This window comes from Haemaphysalis longicornis, unplaced genomic scaffold, assembly GCF_048455015.1.
Source record: "Haemaphysalis longicornis isolate Haplotype H1 unplaced genomic scaffold, Haemaphysalis longicornis Haplotype H1 scaffold_2, whole genome shotgun sequence".
In the NCBI taxonomy this organism is placed as follows: domain Eukaryota; kingdom Metazoa; phylum Arthropoda; class Arachnida; order Ixodida; family Ixodidae; genus Haemaphysalis; species Haemaphysalis longicornis.
The window spans coordinates 250,873,655-250,893,687 of NW_027526295.1; the positions used below are offsets into that span (position 1 = coordinate 250,873,655).

General features: G+C 45.8%; 1 protein-coding gene across 1 annotated transcript in view; it reads right to left on the bottom strand.

Annotated features, from left to right (window-relative positions):
- The window catches only part of Trpm (transient receptor potential cation channel, subfamily M), a 266,832-nt gene that overhangs the window by 44,199 nt on the left and 202,600 nt on the right, over positions 1 to 20,033 (bottom strand). Inside the window, exons 4-5 of the mRNA XM_077700146.1 lie at positions 12,967 to 13,180; positions 10,091 to 10,218 (exon numbers count right to left, since the gene is read on the bottom strand). Of these exons, the coding sequence (XP_077556272.1) occupies positions 10,091 to 10,218; positions 12,967 to 13,180 (342 nt within the window). The remainder of the gene's footprint in view (positions 1 to 10,090; positions 10,219 to 12,966; positions 13,181 to 20,033) is intronic.

Genomic DNA, 20,033 nt, shown 5'->3' on the forward strand with positions numbered 1-20,033 from the left:
GTTTTTCGAGCTCCCCTAGCAAGACAATATCGAACGTAAATCTCAAATTACCTTCAGGGTCTCCATTTCCTGTATCTTACTTCTCCCAATCAAGTTTTCTGACTTATTTACGCTGAGGTAGAGCATCTAATGTTCCACTTTATGATTACTGGGCTGTTATGCACCCATAGCAGTGAAAGAAACAGAACACGAATATTTTGTGTCAGTACTCCTTTAAACAATATTAAAGAGATTGTGCCTCTTTGTCTGACGTTATATCTTCTTTGAAGGATTATCCTTCTTGTGTATTCAACGACGAAATATAAAAAATACACCCGGGATATTTGAGGTAAATGATCGGAAGTGTCACATGTTGCATGAAAAGTACTTGTCCCAAAACATCAAGGTGATTAGCGTGCGCCGAAATCCCTAACATTTGAGCGTGTTCGTATTTCGACCCCTTTGGGAGCCCAGACAGTCGTTTTGGTTCGTAAGCGATTCCACGACCTCTTGGGTAGGGGAGCATAATCTGTTCTAGCCTGCACGGCACTGCGGGGAGTTTAGTTCTTACAATCAATGACGCTACTGTCCAAAATCTTCGCTACATCGCTGCAAATATCTACACACGGGTGTACCGAAATTCGAAGTCCGGTTTTGATAATGGCATTCCGTTGATGCGACGTTATTTTTTTAGCCTCAACGAGCGTAGTTCGTTCTCAGCTCGGTACGCGTGTCACTCGGCGTGTTTGCGGTAAGAGCGACGCGACAGCGCGTAATCAAGTGCCGTTATGAGCACCGACAGGCCGCGCCGATGTGCAGGGCTGAATTATTGAGAGACACTCGGTCGCGGCGCCGAATTAGTTAACCATCGTGCACACTGCGTCAACAACGTGAATGGGGGGGGGGGGGGAGAGAGCAATCAGGATTTGCCGTGGACTGAAGGGCTGGCGCGACAGCGGGAGCTGTCCACGTTATTGGACGCCAGCTGTCTATCGGTATATCGCACGTTGAAACAGGCAAGCGCTCGACACGAGCATCTTCCGCAAAGCAAAGAAGACACAGAATGAACTGTGGCTGGGCAGTTTTAGTGCATGTTTGCAGTCCTTGTTTTCTTTTTTTTTTTTTTGCGTGTCCCTTGAACAACGGCGTGGAGGAACCCAAAAGAACGGAAGTAAAAATTACCCGCACCTCCCCGAGGGGGATCGTGAGGATGCGGAGCATCTTTGTTGCTATACCGGCGTTAATTGCGTTGTCAATTACGGTATTACGTTGTTTGGTGTTGTTACGTTGTTATTCCGTATTAAATTGCGAATGATTACCATCATCATCACACATTGCTTGAGTACTTTGAATGTATGAGACTAAGAGTGCGCCTAAGAGAGCGCCTAAGAGAGCGACTAAGAGAGCGCGCACCCGGAGGGAGAAGCGCGCCAACCCGAAGACGACGCGAAGAGGAGGAGGGGAGAGGAGGTGCGAGCGCGCGCTAGCAGCTGGAGTGGAGAGGAGGATGAGAGGGCGCGCGCATGCGCGCTTATCACAGCTGGTGGGGGTGGAGCCGCGGAGGGAGGAGCGCGACAGCGCACAGACGGCGTGGAGAGGAGGAGGGGAGAGGAGGGTACGAGCGCGCGTTATCGCACAGCTGGCGGGTGCGGACGGACGGCGCGCACCGACGACGAGTGACAGGCCGCCGCTATAAGATGCTCTGCATCTAAAAGCGCAGTAAACGTTCTGAACAAGTTTTGCGAAAAATCGCGGCTCGTCGTGCTACCACGCGAGAGGGATGCAATGGCGAAAACGGGTGATGCCCCATATCCTAAAATACTTCTTTAGAATATCGCGACCACAGCTAACTCAGAATATGCGTATGAACACACTGTAAGTCATTTTTTATTACTTCTGTGCCGCTGGCTCCTAGACGCTGCCTCAGCTTTCCGGATGTCTTCGTGTTTTTTTCGTGGCAATTACCAGACGACACAGGAACACTGTACGAGTGCTTGGCTCGTTGAGATAATTTTTCTGCCGGCGCCGTTTTTCTACTCCTGCCCCGGCCATCACATGGCCAACAGTGCAAAGCATAGAACGACGACTCGATAGAGGTTTTCCTTCTCTCCTTGCCATCTGTGCTGCATCTTCACTCACTCGGCAGATCAACAGCCCACCCGCCGCGGTGGCTCAGTGGCTAAGGCGTTGCGCTGCTGAGCACGAGGTCGCGGGTTCGATTCCCGGCCGTGGCGGCCGCTTTTCTGATGGAGGCGAAAAGCAAAAACGCCCGTGTGTTCGAGATTTCGGCGCACGTTAAAGATCCCCAGGTGGTCAAAATTAATCCGGAGCCCTCCACTACGGCGCGCCTCATCGCCTGCGTTGCGTCGGCGCGTTAAACCCTACAATCAATCAATCAGATCAACAGCCCACTTCCTCGTCTAATCAGTCGAACGGTCGTACTTTAATGCAACACCACTTACATTCGGCTGAAATTACACAAACATAAAGAAATGTAACTTTAACGCAGACAAAGGCGGGTACTTCTCAGGTTAAAGTTGCTTATGACTAGGTTATCACCTGAGTAAGAGTCTCACATTACTATTCTACACCCATTCATAGCCGAGTGCCGGATTCCGAACTGTAAAATTGCTTTCATCGGAGGGCTAACATAGGAAAGAGACTACCTAAACAGCCAAATTTCTCGACACAGTTAAGGTACTACGTATGCTTAAGTTCTGAAATAAACCTTGAAACAGTTTCTTGTGATGCTACAGACCATATGGGAGCGGCAAAACTTGCCATTGTCTACTTCAAATAAATTTTATTTCTGAAGGCGTCCACCGGGCCGTTTCTTAAAAGGGCAACGACACGCAGTTCCTACGCCCTGCCAAGTCCATCCCTCTTTCATCAAGCCCGGCAATCCTAGCCCAGCACTGTCACGAATGACGGCAGTTCCCGTCACCCCACCCCCATATAACCAAAGCCGAGGCGACCGCCTTTTGCCAGCTCCAGACGAACTCCTATCCCCACGGCAATCTCCTGCATGCGATGTACACTACGCTATCCTACGGTACCTGTAAGTTCTGTCCCAGACTTGGTACCCTGTACTAAATGGTATGGGAGTGTCAGAAAGCCTCATCCCTTACCCTCAATCCTCACCCAATGTACGAGCAGTTGGCGGGCAAGCTGGCCAGCACAGACCTCTTAAACCAGCGCAGCCTGGTGAAGAGGGCGTGGCCAGTCATCGCGGACCAGTGCTTCTAGGACTAGAGGAAGCCCCCACGGGCGGGCACCCAACCATCAGCGCTTAAAACTCGTCACAATAAAGTTTATTCACTCACTAAAGGCATCAGTATCGTCACTCGGATACGTATGGCGTTAACCTCGCCATCGTAGAAGGGTTGAAGCGAAAACCTTTCTGTACCAATTTGTACAGCAGGTTTAAGCCATGCCCAAAATGCGAAACAAGCGTAAAAACACCTATAAAAAAAGCTTTTTGTGCATTTAATTTTCCTTTTAAGCCGCATTCTTTTGAAATTGCCAAGTTTAATTTGGCAACGCCGGCCGCGATGCACGTTCTTTGAACCGCATTCTGTGCACTTGTCGCTATTGGTACTCCTTTTGGTTCATAAAATTCTACATAGTTTAAGAATAAACATATTACCGTGGGAATACTTATTTTATTTCTTATCATTTTTTATTTTTCACGAAAAGATAAAGGGACATCCTAGAGACGGACTGGAAATATATAAATATCAATGGCAGAAAACTGAAAAAAAAAGCATCAAGGAGAAGCAAAAGGTTAAAAACGTAACAAAACAGCAAGTACACGCGGCACTTATAAGGCGGCATTGTATATAGCACGCCAGCCTCTACCCTCACGCCCCTAAGCTCGCACGCCTTAAGCAACAGCTGAAGACGCCGTCATTGGTTGAAATAAGGCACATAACGCCCTTAAATTTTTTTGAACAATTTTAGATACTTCAGACAATGCTCTGTACCCTAAAAAAAAGTCATGTTTGCCTTTACCAAACCGGCCTACTGCTTGAACGATCATGCCTGTACACCATCTGACATCGTTACCCCTCGGATTTATGGTCTTTCTGCGGCGCATAAAAACATTTTATGCAGGGAGAGACTTCCGTCAGTGCGCCTTGCTTCCGTTTTTATATTTGATATTTCTGGTTTCTTTGTTTCTTTCTTATTTTATTACGTTTGTTTTTAACGTGTGGCTTGTGTTTTCTTGCTTTACGACTAGTTATGCCCTATAAGAAGTAACGGGAACACAATATTTGCTGAATGGCGCCTTCTTTTTCAGTAGCGTGGTTGCAGCTTCGAGCGCGGGCACCTGGCTTCAGTCGAGATAGGTGAGCGCATTTTTTATTATGTTCAATCCTAGGTAGGTACATGCACGGTACTCCTTTTTCCTCGAATTTTCCCCAGCTTCCAACTAGTACTACGTTGAACCAAGTAAGACTCCTCGAAGAGAAAGTTTGCTATCACGTAAACTTCCTGGCAAATAAAGGGGCACTTGTTCCTGTATACAGCAGTAAGAGCTGATCCATAAATGTCATTAAGGAATGGGTCTGTTCAAAGCTCATTTCGGAAGTCCCATAAGTAATCGAAAATGACAGGAAAATACACAGGAATTTCCAAGCCATGCACACAATTTTTACCTTCATTTTACAAGCTGGATCATGGCCCTTCTACAAAGTCAGCCTGTACGCACTCATAAACACACCCTGAACCCACAACTTCCTACCTCGGCTGCTATCCCGCCAACTTGAAGCCGCCTCATCCGCCCTCTTCCCAAATATGCGTACGATCACGGTACGATCAGTTACTTAGAGGACCAGATCGTATATATACAAGCCGTGGTTATTAGCCTCAAAATCACACGGATGACCCTTTTATTTATTTATTTATTTATTTATTTATTTATTTATTTATTTATTTATTTATTTTTTTATTTATTTTTTTATTTATTTATTTATTTATTTATTTATTTATTTATTTATTTATTTATTTATTTATTTATTTATTTATTTATTTATTTACCATACTTTCAAGGCCCGAAGGCATTACAGAAAAGAGTGGGTGAATAAACACACACAAAAAAATACTCAAGGTACAAAGAACACGGCGTTTCATGAATGATGGCTTTGAAGGCGTCGGTATCCAGAATGGCGGCGACGGTGGCGGGAAGGTGGTTCCATTCTTTGCTTGTGCTTGGGACGAATGAATTGCTACAAAGCTTAGTACGAAAAGACGGCACACCAACTTTGAAACAGTGGTCAAGGCGAAATGAAATGTATGACGGTTGGGTGATAACCTGTTCTTTCATTTTGCGACGCACCTGAGGTTACAGGAAGGAGTGCAGAGGACGAGTTGTTAGCAATTATGTATTCGATTCTATTAGCCAAGAAGTTTTTAATCAAGCCTAGTGCTAGCTTGTCTATGTTAAGAGAACTAAGTTTATGGGTTAGTAGGTTACGGGAAACGGTATCAAAGGCCTTAGCAGGACTGGGCCACGCATCTACGAAAACCGAGAACCAAGGTTCTGGGAGTATATGAGTGTACGACATGACTGAAGGTCATTCAACCTGTCCCCCCTCCCGCGCCCACACCCGCGGACTTAAAGTGTCCATTGGCAACCGCGACGTTGCTCCAACTGAAGCCACTACTGCCCTGATCCTGCCAATCGTAACAAAGATAGTCCTGGCTTTTGGGTCAAAAAATTTAAACAGGAATAGAATGGCATGCTGTATTCCATCCACGGCATCTAATAAAAAACGGTGCGGCATCTCAAAAAGCCATGGTACCTCTCGATAGGACCGTTACAGTGTGTAACCTCACTTGTGTGTGGCGTGATGGCTCAAAACACGAATACACAAGCCATCCAGCTGTTGTATCGCTCGACCCTCCGGACAGCCAGAAGCTTGCATAAAAATACGCCCAACTTGAAACTGAAAGAGGCTGTACTCCTTCCTCGCATCATGTCGGCCTACTGAAAGTCAAAGCCAAGACAGATTTCAGACGACTTTCACGCACATCGTAGCCCCGTAGGACTCCAGAACACCCGCTGGGCGTCGCGACTACCCAATCCCATAGTAACCTGGCGCTGAACAGAATGCGATAAAGACTACTAATACACCACGCCTACAAAGGTAAACCCGACGTCCAAAATGTATCGCTAACATTGAGCGTCAAATCGACATCTTCACAAACGCAAGGCTTAACCTTCTAGGAGCGGACCTTGTTTGGACATGCCTTGAGGCTTTTGCGCTCTCAGAGTGCTTTACTGCACTTGACTGTCCAATGTCACGCCTCCACGCAGAGTTACACACCATCAACCATGCAGTGGTATTCATCACCTTCGATTCTGGCCCATTTCTAGTGCCTCATACGCGTTTTCACGCACTCCTTTGAAGCACTAGCAGCATTACACTCGCAGTATTAAAATCTCATAATTTGATCCACCCTGTCGCCCATGAAATACTTTATCAATTTCAACCCCTGAAACGGAACAAGACAAGCATCCGCACCGTATGGGTGCCTGGCCACAAGCTTTATGCCCCAGGCATCCAAACGGCCCTTGACGCCGCAAAGGAGAGTGTTCCTTCGCAACGTTCACTGGTTACGAGGGTTTGGCAGAAGCAGTTCCGCTCGCCCTCCACAGCGATGCGCCTTCACCGATACGAGTAGGCTCGGGGCGTCCGCCTGAAGAAAAATTAAAGCCGTTCCACTCAACGTGAAAGCTGACGGAAGTGCAGAGAATGTTATTCGCCATATTGGGCTGTAGCACCGTTATCCACTCACTGATATTACCCAAAGCAATTCAAATTTCCCGCCTCCATGGTGCTTGCGCGCCCTCTGCCTGAAACAGCGCCAGCGAGAGTTCTGTTTTTTGGGGCTTACTTTTTCTCACGCATGTGCCAGCATTACAGTGCCACTTTTTTTCGCTTACTATCGCAAAAACCAACCCAACGAGCGTTCCGAACTAAACGAATTCGGGTGCTGCCGGTTCATTACATATATTTTGCGTCAAATGTACCTGCAGTTGAATTTTTGCGCTAAAAAAATGGTCAGATGTACGACAAGCACCAGCGTTTCACGAGTTTCGAACGGTTATGATTATTTAAACCGCTTGGTTTTCGAAGCAACTGCGGGACGCCCTCCGACGGAACGCCGGGCTCTGCTTGGGTCCGTTATCTCGCGGCACCGCCTGATTGCGGTAGTCGTTTGACATCGACCGTTACAGCGAGCTACAACGACAAGGCGAACCCCTAAAGTGCTCTGCACTTAAAAAGCTCCAGCTTTTTCATTTATGCAAGCCTGGAACACCTACCACCTTTCTCAAGCGAAATCTCTGTTACGAGTTCCTACAAATTCAGCCTACACGCCCAAAATATATCGCACACGATACACCCCACAACTGCTACACCCCTCCCCCCCTCTCCGATGTCGGTATCACGACATCAACACTCTGCCGGGCCTTGCAAGCGTGGTCTGTGGTTTGGCCACTCCCCGGCTCTTTCAAATATCTCACGTTCAGATCCCTACAATCGCATCCCGATCAACCACAAATTGGCACGCAAGTATTATCCCAACTGCAGTTTCTTCGCTTTAAAGCAGCTTAGCACGTCTTGTTCAAGTGGGAGGAGTTCACTCCATATCCCTGTAGTGAAAAATCACATCTTACCGACATCTATTAAGAACTCGTGCCGGTGAAACTAGAGATACCAAGAACTCGTCTATTCCTTGAGAATTCAGCAAACCGAGCCTTCAGGAATGTCCAGCATTTCCTCCCTCTTTCTTCCCCTGCACCCCTCTTTCTTTTCCGTCATTCCTTTCAACTGAAAGTCACCACCACCACCACCACCACCACCACCACCACCACCACCACCACCACCACCATCATCATCATCATCATCATCATCATCATCATCATCATCATCATCATCACCACCACCACCACCACCACCATCACCACCACCATAATCATCATCATCACCATCATCATCACCATCATCATCATCACCAGCCTATCTACGCCCACTGCACGGCAAAGGCCTCTCCCATTATTCTTCAATTACCCCGGTCCTGCGCTAACTGCGACTAATTTATCCCCGCAAACTTCTTGATCTCTTCTGCCCATCTAACTTTCTGCCGCCCCCTGCCACGCTTGCCTTCTCTAGAGATCCACTCTGTTACTCTTAATGACCAACGATTATCTTGCGTTCGCATTACATGCCCTGCCCACGTCCACCTCTTCTTCTTAATTTCTACTAATATGTCCTTCCTCCCATGAATATGCCTATCAACTGAAAGTACGAAACATTAATCGTATCCTTGCACTGCATTATTTGCATTGCCTCACAAAACACAGTAAAGAGAAGTGGCTGTGTGAGGTATCTTCGCGTTACAACATTTAACATGACCTCCGAGTACTATGCTACAAGCCTTGTTGATTGAAAGACGGCCACTCTGTTAAAATAAAGAAAACCGTATGCCTCCCCATCCTCAAAAGCAATTTACCTCGACAGAAAAAAGAAGGCACGTGCTTGCATATGCGGGGCTATACAGCGGTGCATGAGTCATGAGGCTCACTTAACGCGGCTAAAGAGGCTACAAAGATTACGACCTTAGATTTGCTGTGGTAGAGTACCAAGCCTTAATTTCCCTCCTCGGGGGAAAGGTGCCAGCGGCAAGTAGATACATATTAAGACGAACTTATGGGGGTCATTACGCCAGTTTGTAAAAGCTACATGAAAAAACAGACACAAGAAAGCAAAACCAATAATTTAAGCAGAAGTTGGGTAACTATAGGGAAGCACGTTTGTCAGATCCGTTGCGACGAGACGTAATTAGAGCGTAGGGCTGCTTCGAGCTACATATCACTACCAGCGACAGATTTAGGCTATGCATAAGAGAGCAAGTCTAAAGGGAACGCAGCGGTGGAGTACGGGGCAATGAATCATCCGGGGCTGTTTGGGGAAAGCGCGCTCATGCGAAAGCACGTATTTCATAGCCGAGTTAAGTGATGCAGGCGCAGGCAGGTCTGCGAATTCTGGGGTAGCACGCGACCTTGCATAGCTTTGCGGGGTAGTGCTAATTACCTAACTAAACCCAGTGCTTGCGAAAGAAACTCTGTCGCAGTTGGGTGCGGTTTTACCCTTTCTGCGGCACTGCTGTCGTGATTCGTCTGCCTTCTTGCCAAGGCATCGCAGAAAAAGGGCAAGCTTCGCCTAGTAACTTAGTTGTGTCTAATTAAACGTAAAACATTACACCTCCCTAAAATATAACTCGCACGTAGCAGACGAAACTTTCGGGACTTTACTTTGGGGATAGGCATTTTGTTCACAGGCCACGCTGTCCATTGAACGATATTTGGCCTTAAGGACATCAGATAATTTTACGGCTGTTGACGTATTGGAGACCGTATAGGAAGTGAAACTTCTTAAGCGTTGTCTAGTATTTAACACAGCCTTAGTATTACTTTGTTAAGGACAGAAAATGTAAGGGTAAATTAATTTAAAGCTGCGCCAATAATAGACCCAGGATATGACTCCTTTAAAGCAAGCAAGTGCTCAAAAGATGCACCTGCACACTGCTCAGCCAAATACTGCTAATGTTTGCTTTTCCTGAGAGCAATATTTTTGTCTGTTGTCGCGAAATATTTGTGCAAAAAAATGTGGTTAAGTAAAGAAAACTTATGTCAAAACCAATTCGTGCAACAAAATGGAAAGTGTATTCTCCTTTCTTAGAGCGTACATAAGAAATAGTTCAGGAAGCATTCCAATTACTCCCGAAGTCGAGGCCACACACGATCATCTTACCCGTGTCTTCCCAATTCCACAGACTGCCATGAACAAATTCCTTTTAACGAACTTTTACAACATATCTTACGGTATGCCGCATGCACTATACCTACCATGCTGTACCGTTCAAACCTGCCTTCTGAGTGCGTAAGTCCCGCTACTGCTTTTTGTTGTTTTTTAACCCTAACTTGGTCACTTGGTTGACGCCATTCGGAACAAAAAGAAAACACCCCAACTCTGATCTACCCGCGAGCACCTCTCTAGTAGAGCACACTAGGCGCAAAATGAGAATAAATGAGCCCGCTCACCTTTGCTCCGATCAAGTCTTTTCTGTTCTCGATGATGCCCCAGGGAGCGATGCCGATGGCGACAACTCGGCCCCTCAGCTGTGGAGTACGCTCCGTCAGCAGGGCCTCGCCGACGTGACGGGTCACGCCTGCAAACCAAGGTCAAACCCAAGAGCAAAAAAAAAAAAAAAATAAGAATGAAAATGACGAATTTGGTGACGCTCATGCTCAGATGCTTGAAAGAAATTCATTGTAAACGTAAATCACAGCATTGATAAAATTCTAATAACAAGCCATAACACGAAAGTACAATGCGATCCACACAGGAATATACTACATATAATAACACTCAGTTTAAGAGAAAGAGTCGTTATCGGTAGTTTTCGTATTATCAACTTAAGAGTAACAATGAGAAATTATAGTTATTGATTTCACATTTATGCAACATCTCCACCTGCGAATTGCACTGTACTTAGACCAGTGCAGTTACAGGTTTAGTAAGCGGGCTTTAAAAAAATTGGCAGCGTAAAGCACACAATCGCTCCTGCAATGCGTGGTACCTAATTACCATTTTTTAGGGCGCACATTGTAAATCTCATTCCATTCACTGATGCCTATCTCATTTTCTTTTATCTGCACCCTTTCTAACAGCCTTTTAATTATTTCACGATAATATTTTTAATGAAGGCAAACTAAATTGTGACAGACATGGTCTTCGTAACTACAAATGACGAAAACAAAACTTGCAACGGTGTTCGGCTCTTTTAAACCGCACAGATCCGGTGAACTCCGCCGGGTCGCTTGAAAAGAACGCTCGGTGAACATTCTTCAACGAGGAAGGCTAGGCAGTTTATGAGAATGCTCCCGCGTGAGTTAACCCCAAAGTTTTTCGAGGATTTCTTAGCTTAAATAAAGCGTACCTGGCTGCTCTTCCTAATTTATTATTAATCACTCAACAATAAAAAAAATGCGGGCGATGATTCCCAATAATGCGTTGGGACTGCGCTGGCACAGGGAGTTCAGCCTTGTCGCATATTTGGATTCACGAGCTGGTATAGCCCCCCCCCCTCCCCCCTTTCCCACACCCGTTTCACTCCCTGTGACCTCCTTTCCAGTTTTGCTCAGACTTAATGAAGACAACCCTGACACAGGGTTTTTGCCAAATAAAATTACTACTACCAGCACGTGAAAGTACTTTGATACTGCTGGGTTGTTGGTTTGCAAACTCTTCTGAGAAGTGGAAGCTAAGGGCTTTATTTCCGGCATTGCAGTGCATTCTGCACAAGGAAAATAACAGGAAGTTCACCGGACCGGTTCAAAGTAAGCCCAAGCTTTTCTGCAGGCATCAGTACAGGAAGTCTATCCACATGATTTATGGGTTCCCTGGCTCACACGTGTTCAGAGCCTTTTTGATATCGTCTCTCCTGACAAATGGTCGCACCGTGAAAGTCAACACGCAAGTGTCCCCGACAAAAAACACGCAAAAAGACAGTGGCACCAACAAATCTTCTCTACATTCATGCTCTTCCGGGCAAAGGAAATTGAGTTCAGGAAGGAAATGGCAGTGTGTTGGAACAACCACCTTGCTGCATGCATTCAGTCGGTGTAAAGCGATGAGAGAAGAGACAAAAGAGTTCATGAAAGATGAACGTTGGCGTCAGAGACAGACGGAGAAATCATGACAAACGCTTCCGTTGAGCTAGATATTCTTTTCTTTTAAACAGAGCAGGGAAACGCTTTCTTCCTTTTGTGAGGCTTGGGAGCTTTATTAGATACTCTCCCTGGGTATCATCACGCCGCTCACGCTACGCCCCGCCCATCCACTGATTTTCACGAAAGGGACTCCATCCACGCTGCTCCCAGAGCTAGGTACCAACTGATAAAGAAAAGCCAAAAAGAAGCCATACCACGACATCTCCCCTTTAGGCTTCCGGCGAAGAGTAAATTCAGTCCCACTCTCTGGGGAAACCTTCGTTAATTAGAACACGTCTAAAGTGGCTTACACTCCTGAGACTTTTCGCAAGGTACGTGCTCCGCAGCTTCAACCAAAATGTCCAGAGTGTTGACTCCGCACAAGCTGACCTACCATCTTGTTTGAAGCTGCTCAGGTTTCACATAAAATCGAATCTCTGTCCTTGCGGACAGTAACCTACCAGTACCACATACTATTAAGTGCACTTTATCAATGAAATTCATATTTTCTTCCATAAAATATAATTATTTCTATAGGTGGCCTTGGCAGGCAGTGTAATCAGGATCAATAATGACCAGCTATTCAGTATGAAGTCACAAGTCACAAGAGGTCACAGCCCACTACCGCCTCCATTCACCTGAAACAACTCGGCTACTGCCCTTCTTTCTTCAATCAAGGTGTTACGACAACGCTTTGTCGCAGCAAGGCCACACGCGAGGCCTCTGACTCTGTCTGTCATATGAAAATAGAAAACCCTTGTGCGACAAGTGACTCAGTAACAACTTTCCCAGGCGGGGTGAAACAGAGTCAAAATGTTGTAGTAAATACTTGTGTTCGACGCAATACCGTGTTTTAATGAACTACGTCTACCGACGTACCTGTACTGCATTCATTCAAGGCCTGAAAAAGCTGTTTTAACAGCTGCAACATCGCTTTTCTTATCGGTTATTGCGAAAAGCCAGTAACTCGAAACAGTGACAAAAAAAAAAAAAAACAATGAGGGATTTTCGTGCTGTTTATTTATGGGTAAAAAATTTAAAATTTTCAGTGATTGCGAGATGCTCAAGTTGAGGGAAGTGGGGAGATTGAATAAAGCAAGTTGAGTAAAGTGCAGATATAGAGAAAGCTGTTCCGAAGGAAGAGGCAGGAGAGTGATATGATTAAACGATGGAAGGAGCTAGCGATAAGCCGATGCTGCGCGTACCCGTGTTGGTTCCCCCAGTGAAGATCCAGGCGCCCGTGGTCTTTGCGGCGCGTACGAGTCCCCGGCAGAGCACCTTCTTGAGCTTCGCTTGAAGGTGGAAGTTGGCCTTTCCACCGTGCACCGTGATGAGCAGCTTGGGCAGCTCCAGCTGCCACTCGCGCGTGAGCAGCTGCAGCACGTGCTCCGGACGGCTGTCGCTCACCAGTCGCACGTACTGCACACACGCACAACGGAAAGGGGAATACGAAGCTTTGGTTTTCTTTTTTTGGAGCCCTAGTGTTACACATCAAAGACACGCTGATGAAACGCACAAAGTGAAAGAAGACCTTGTGGGGGCTTTGAGAGCTTTCCTGCTCATTTATTTTTATCTCACCGAGCCAACACATGCACCCGTCATTCATTTCTGGGGGATAAATATTTGATTCATTTGAATATGGTAGAATAATTTTTATGGCTCTTTTAAGACTGATATGATGGCGCATGTGATGAAGGCGTACAGCGCGTGCTAAATAATGAAGTATGATGGGCTTAATGCTCCCACTTCAAAACCTTAGTAAAACGTTCGCGCGATAAACACGCACGACTACGCGCTTAATAAGGCGTACTCGTATTCTCTCTGGGTGTGTTGGAGCTGTTGCTTTGCAGCATACATTTAGGAGCGCATGTGCGTTCAGCTCTTTCTTGCTGTCGTATGTGGGCGTCTCGTGCTAAAACGGTGTTCATAAAAAGAAGTCCAACGGCTATCAGCGGTTCCTTTCATTCTTACAGCCCCCAGTTTTTGAGCAACGGCCTTCAGCATTAGGGAAGAATGTGTGGAAGAAATTCCGTAATGTACAGTCATAGACAAATGAAATACGAACACGGAAATATGAACCAGAACGCGCAAAATTGAAAAGTACTGTTGGGTGAGGCTCCATAATGCGCGGTAATAATATATTTGGAAAGCCACATTTTTAAACTTTATTTTCGTAACTGAGTCACGCGCATTTTGGCTTGTGTGGAAAGAAATCGGGCTATTTGTGTGCTCAGGTTCATATCTTCGTGTTCACGTTTCATTTGTCTATGACTGTACCTCTCGGCATGCGAACGACCAGAGGAACGGGGATTCGGAGCGCTTGTAATTAAAAGAATGAGGTGCGAAACACCCAATAAGCCATGCATTGCAAGAAAAAATAACATTTGACCTAAAAACGAACACTGTTCTCGATTGGCTGCATACCGGGAATAGAAATATAACATCATGGACCCAGCATTAAATATTGTAAAACCTAGAAAACACGAACGGCGGAGCGGACTTGCTTTTTCGCAAACCAACGCGTGGTTAGCTCGCGATAAGAACTGTGCCACTACGCTTGCAGGCAGCAAACATAACGGTGCCGGAGCAACGAGACAGTAAAAAAGTCAGCCTAGTGTTTGAAAACCAAACATTTATACGAGAAACAAGCTTAAGTTTGTTTCAATTCTTCTTTTTTATCTTGGTGTGTTTGAATGGGACACAAACTTCAGTGCCGCTTTTTACACAATCAATGAAGAGAGAAGACTTCTTTCACAATTCGCCTGAGGCTATCAAAGGGAAAAATCAAGATTCAGGACGACCAAGTATCACCCTTGTTGAGATGACCTGAATGGAAAGTATGGAACAGAGTAAACCAAGGAAAACCCGAGAGCACAGTTCTCAAGGGGGTTTGACTAGAAATTCATTAACCTTCATCACAGATTCAGGCAGCTTCCAGGCATACCGACGCGATTTCCTCGAACGTTCTGATTTTTTGCTTTTCCTTCCACTGCCTCTTTCTGGTCGTGCGGCGTTGCTAACGCCCGGTCATGAACCACGACATTTACCTTTACTGCCTCATTGACGTCTGAAGAAGTCGATGGCAATGCCGAAGGAAACTTCGTGAGAGCATTCCCGAGGCTCTAACTGATGCGGTAAATTGCACAGCTCGCCAACCACAATGGTTATTTCAGGCCCAGAGACATAAAATTCTTTTGAATAATCTATGTGTGGTAGCTAACGTGCACCAACAATACGATATGGCAGATAATAACACGAAAATATGAAAAAATTAGTTGGGGAACAGAACACGGGTATAAAATAAATAGAGCACATGAAACACCCAAAACAGCAGACTTAGCGTCGATCGTGCCAGTTTGCAGCGGCCATGTAAGCAGTGTTACGGAGTTGCCACTGTAGAGTTGTAATGACTGTGGAATCATTCCACCGTTTCGCAGCGAGACCCCTGAATTGAATGGGAAAATGGGTGTCAGCCCAGGGTGTTCTTTGCTTCGAAAATCACCGTGTGCTGCCGTCTGTTTACAATGCAGGGCACAAACTTGCGAAACCTTAACTTTAGCGCCTAATGCGGCACTACTCAGGCACGAAACGTGTGTTTGAAATTCACTTTCTTTTTCAAAGCACGTTAAAATAACGCGCGTATACAGGTCACTAGCAAGACGCTCTCCTTTATTCAGAGAGAACGTCTGTTCGCGCAATTCGTATCACGAAAGTTCATGTTTCTTCGTTCTTCACCCAGGCGGAATCGTTAGCAGCGTATTACCTGCGGCGAAAATCAATTTTCAGGTGCGGTGGCCCTCGAGGCACGCTTCTTAAGCGGTGTATACAATATGGGCACAGCAGAACACCGCCTAAGAGAGCAGAGCGAGCAGGCACTCTCTCACTTCGCGCACCTCGTCCGTCCACGACCACCTGCTCGCAATTGGTTCCCCATGAGCGCGCAACGAAGTGTAACAAAATCGGCATACCAAGAGAAACAAAAGGGGACAACGTAATAAAAGCTGTAACAACAAAGAATTACACGAAGATTTTGTTCGCAGATCCCCCCCCCCCCTTTTTTTTTTTTTTGCAGAGGTATACTGAGCGAAAGCGGACTGCGACACGCTTGCTGCCCCACGACCCAATCCTGTTCGGGGACGGGAGGGCAATTTTCGGACTTGAGAGAAGAGCAATAACTGGGAACGCACTCACTTTTTTTTAGTTCTCTCTCGGCTATGGTTCTGCACTGAGTATGTGCTCTGCAGTGGAAGGCTTTATCACTGAGCTTGTAATAATTCCTTTCTCTGAGACCAGCGATTTGAGGAAAATGAATTAGATTTGATTTTATTTTATGTTATTTTTATGTTATCCTTCTCTTTACCTCCCTCTTCCGGCCATTTGTTTATTATATGTCATGTAAGAAAACGTTGGGGCCTAAGCTGGATGAATTACCTTCTGCTCCCTTCCCTCTGGCGGAATTAGTGCGCAAAGCTCACCATGTGAAGCTTTCCGGCTCATCGCAGTTCTTTCGGACGTAGGTACTATGGACTTGTTCAGTGTAATGCAAAGGGTTTTCGCACAACTGATAGTGGAGGCAAATGCCTGCTTTGCACGCAGTTTTTATTTAGCACGTTGTTTTACCAGGTTCCAGAGCCATACAACTATCGGCTTTAAACCTCCGAGCAGTAACTTTTAACAATGAATAACACCAAGTCCTTCTACAGTTATGAAAAGTTAGACATATACTGTGAAGAACTATATGTCTAACCCCGCAGTTTTCTTTCTGGTGAAGTCGATTTACTCGGCGCCGCTCTGGGGCTTCTCCTCATGGCAGCCGACCGCTCTATCACAACTGTTATTCCCCTAGCCACCACCCATGCCTCTTTCACTGGTGGCGCTATCGGCTGACAACTGCGGTAACGCCATTATCAGATGATTTCGGCGAACACAGAGGAGCGCGAAATGGACGTAGAAATGACCGAAAGCCGCCGCCGACATGGCCGCCTCAAATTCCACCTCGCCGAGTAGCTGTGAATTTATCGAGCCACTTGCCCTGTTAGAACGCCGGCGTGAGCCCATAATTCATCTTCACCTTGAAAGGCTTCCCGAGCGACATTTTCGCAGGTGTATTTCACGCCTAGGTATGCGCCCATCACTGGTTGCCGGTTTATGCATGCACGGGTTGCGGGGTCGCGGGGGGGGGGGGTGTAGAGAAGTGGGGCGTGCACGCACACCTAGGCTCCATGCCACTACCGATAATGCCCATCGTGCCGGTCTGAGATTTAATCGTGCCATGGAAGTCTCATGGCTCAATGCGTCCTGTCAGCTGTCCTCCGTATACGAGCTGTTTCGGTCTGGGTTGGTGTGTTACACATACAGTAATACACCCACTACGAGGGAGGAAATGGACAGCCACCTGTTTATCCGCTAGAATAAAGCCGAGACCCAGCTTTACCTCGCTATGGGCGGATGCATTTCGTTCGCTTGGAGGAAGAGTGGGAATTGAAGAAGCGTGGATCTGAACAGAAGCACGAATGGGCACGAGAACAATACAAAGCCGCTTCCACCGCCATTGCGTCCTCTAGGTCAAGCTCGTCGAGTAGCTGCGAATCCCTCCAGGATGAAGGGCAACTTGCCCGCTTGGAACGCCGACGTGGGGCAATATTACATGTCCAGCTTATTAAGAGCGACATTTTCGTCGGTTTCTTTCACTTCTAAGCCCGCGCATATAACGGGTTACCAGCGTGCACGGGTTGGGAGGGGTGTTGGGGGCTTGCACGCGTAGCTATTGGTTTAATGCCCTTACTGATGGAATGTCCGTTGTGCTGGCCGGAGGTTTAAACGGGGACGTCAAACGGCCCAATGCGACTTGTCTGGTGTCCTCTCAGTGGTCAAGCGGATTAGGTTTGTGAGTTACACAAACAGTAAGATGCCTACGACGAGGGAGTAAAACAGACAGGTCCGTGTTTGTCCGCGAGTCTGAATTTCGGTTCCTTCCAAGTTTCATTCAGTTAATTAACTAGCAAGTATGCTCAGTCCAAAAAATTACAAACAAACGTGTTTTGTTTCATGCACGCCATAGACTGCGTCCAGCTTCGCAGGTACTCCTTCTTCACATAGTGGGAAGGGCACTAATTTTTTTGCTGCGTTGATATCCAAGTTGACTCCTTGCTCTACGCAAAATATTACTTTTCTGCAATGGTTTTATTACGTTCCTGAACGGTCCGCGTTTTGAACGACAAAGCTGGGGATTTTTTTTCTGGGCCTTTTCCAACACATCATCGCTAAAATGAAGCAGTGGCTGCAGAGGTATATCAGCGGGCGGTTGTAACTGGTTTTTATAAGTTTTAAGTAAAATTAGAGTATGGAAAGATTTTAGTTGAATGTAGCAATCGCAAGAGAGGGAAGGTAGTTAGTGAGGGAACTTGCGAATAAATCATAAAGTGAAAAATGCATTATTTCGCTGATGCCGCTTTTTATGAACAACGACCCGATACGATGGTATTACTACGCAGCGCTCTTTGGGAACTAACACTTCCATCGCTGCTTGCCGATGCCTTCTAAACAGGTACTATCTTGATCACAGTTGGGGTGAACACGGGAGCGCGTGTCATTCCGTGCACGGGAGCCGCCTGTCGGCGTTTCGGGTAACTTCGCACGCATGCGTAGTTCGTTTGCAACAAGGCTATGTGTTATCGCAGGCATCACGTCACCAAGACGCCCGCTTGTCGCCTGCTTTGCCGATTGTCGTCTGCTCTCCACTCGTTGATTGCGTGAGCCAAGCAACCCGCTGCATTGTAAAACTATTGTTAGCCCGTTGATTTCCTTTTCTTTCCGCTAGTTTCCGCTAGAGTGGGAAGTTTTAAGAGCTGATCCAGGAATTGTGGCGGCTCTTCACGAGTCGTTTCTTTCCCGGATTTCTGCGGTTATTGCGGCCGGCGGAGAAATGACACGCTACTAATCAGCGCGGCCTTTGCTACAAAATAACACTTTGTTTTCTTGGGAGAAAAAGATCCAGGAAAACATCGGTTGCTTTCTCCTTGCTTGCAGCCAATAATATTGTTCATGCTTTACCAGCAACACTCACTCCGTGACCGTTTTATTACGATGAAACTAGCGAGTTGTTCAGCGCAGCCTGCTAAGTAGCTAAGTAGCTAAGCAGCTGTGCTTGCGGCAATATAGTTGAAGTTGAAAGTTTATTGCGACAACATGTACAGGAATAGCTATACAGTTGTCGAGGGGGACGGTCAAAAAGGCTACAGAAAAAAAAAACCTGACAAAGTGACGTCCCCCTTTCCCCTCCCGTTTTGGCACGACTCTGCGGGAAATGGCACGTACTTTGTGGCAATAAAAAATAATAGAAGAATGCACACAATTAACACATAGAAAATCAGCTTTCAGTGTTCAGAAAGACACAATAATTACAATGAAAATTCCCCTAGGAAGAAAAAAAAAACATACACATCAGCTCTCAGATTTCAGGGAACAATAAGTAGAATTCAAGAATTCACAGCAAGAAAGAACAAAAAACAGATCTCAGTTTTCATAAACAAACAATAATTACAGTTCAAGATTTCATAGAGCGGAAAAAAATTACCTCTAAGTTTTTTAAAGAAATGAAAAGTTAAAATACACGTTTTTTACTGTAATTCCAAAGGTACATGTCTAATTTCTTTTTAAATCCTTGTTCAGATTTAGCATCTTGTGCCATGGTTAAAATTGCAGGGTGACTGTTTAAAACGTTGGGAATCTGGTATCTCAATTTCTGGTGCCCGTAGTTTGTGCGAGTTTTTGGCTTTGTGTATATTACCTGCCCAAACTCGTATTCATGTCTTCGTGAAGTGTTTTTTCTTTAAAAGTCATTCGGGTCTGTCCTTATGTGGCGATAAATAGTTAAAGAGAGTTTTTTTTATTTAGAATGTTCCTAATTGTCAATACCTGATGTTTCTTAAATAATGGAGAACTGTGACTGATGTAGGGTGCGTTTTCAATTATGCCTAAGACTTTTTTGCCGGTATAGGTTTTCTATGTTTCTTTTTCCTGTTGAACCCCACACTAGAAGGCAGTAGTTAGGGCGAGAATGTACTAGACTGTAGTACAGTTGCCTTTTTAACCAAGCTGGTAGTGAATATTTCATCTTATAAATAATACCAATGCACCTGGATATATCCGTTCGAAGTTTGTCAATATGTGGAGACCAATTTAAATTTTCATTGAACACAATGCCAAGGAATTTGTGTGAACTAACTTGTTCAATACATTCGCCTCTGAAATTGAGGAGAACCTGTTGCCT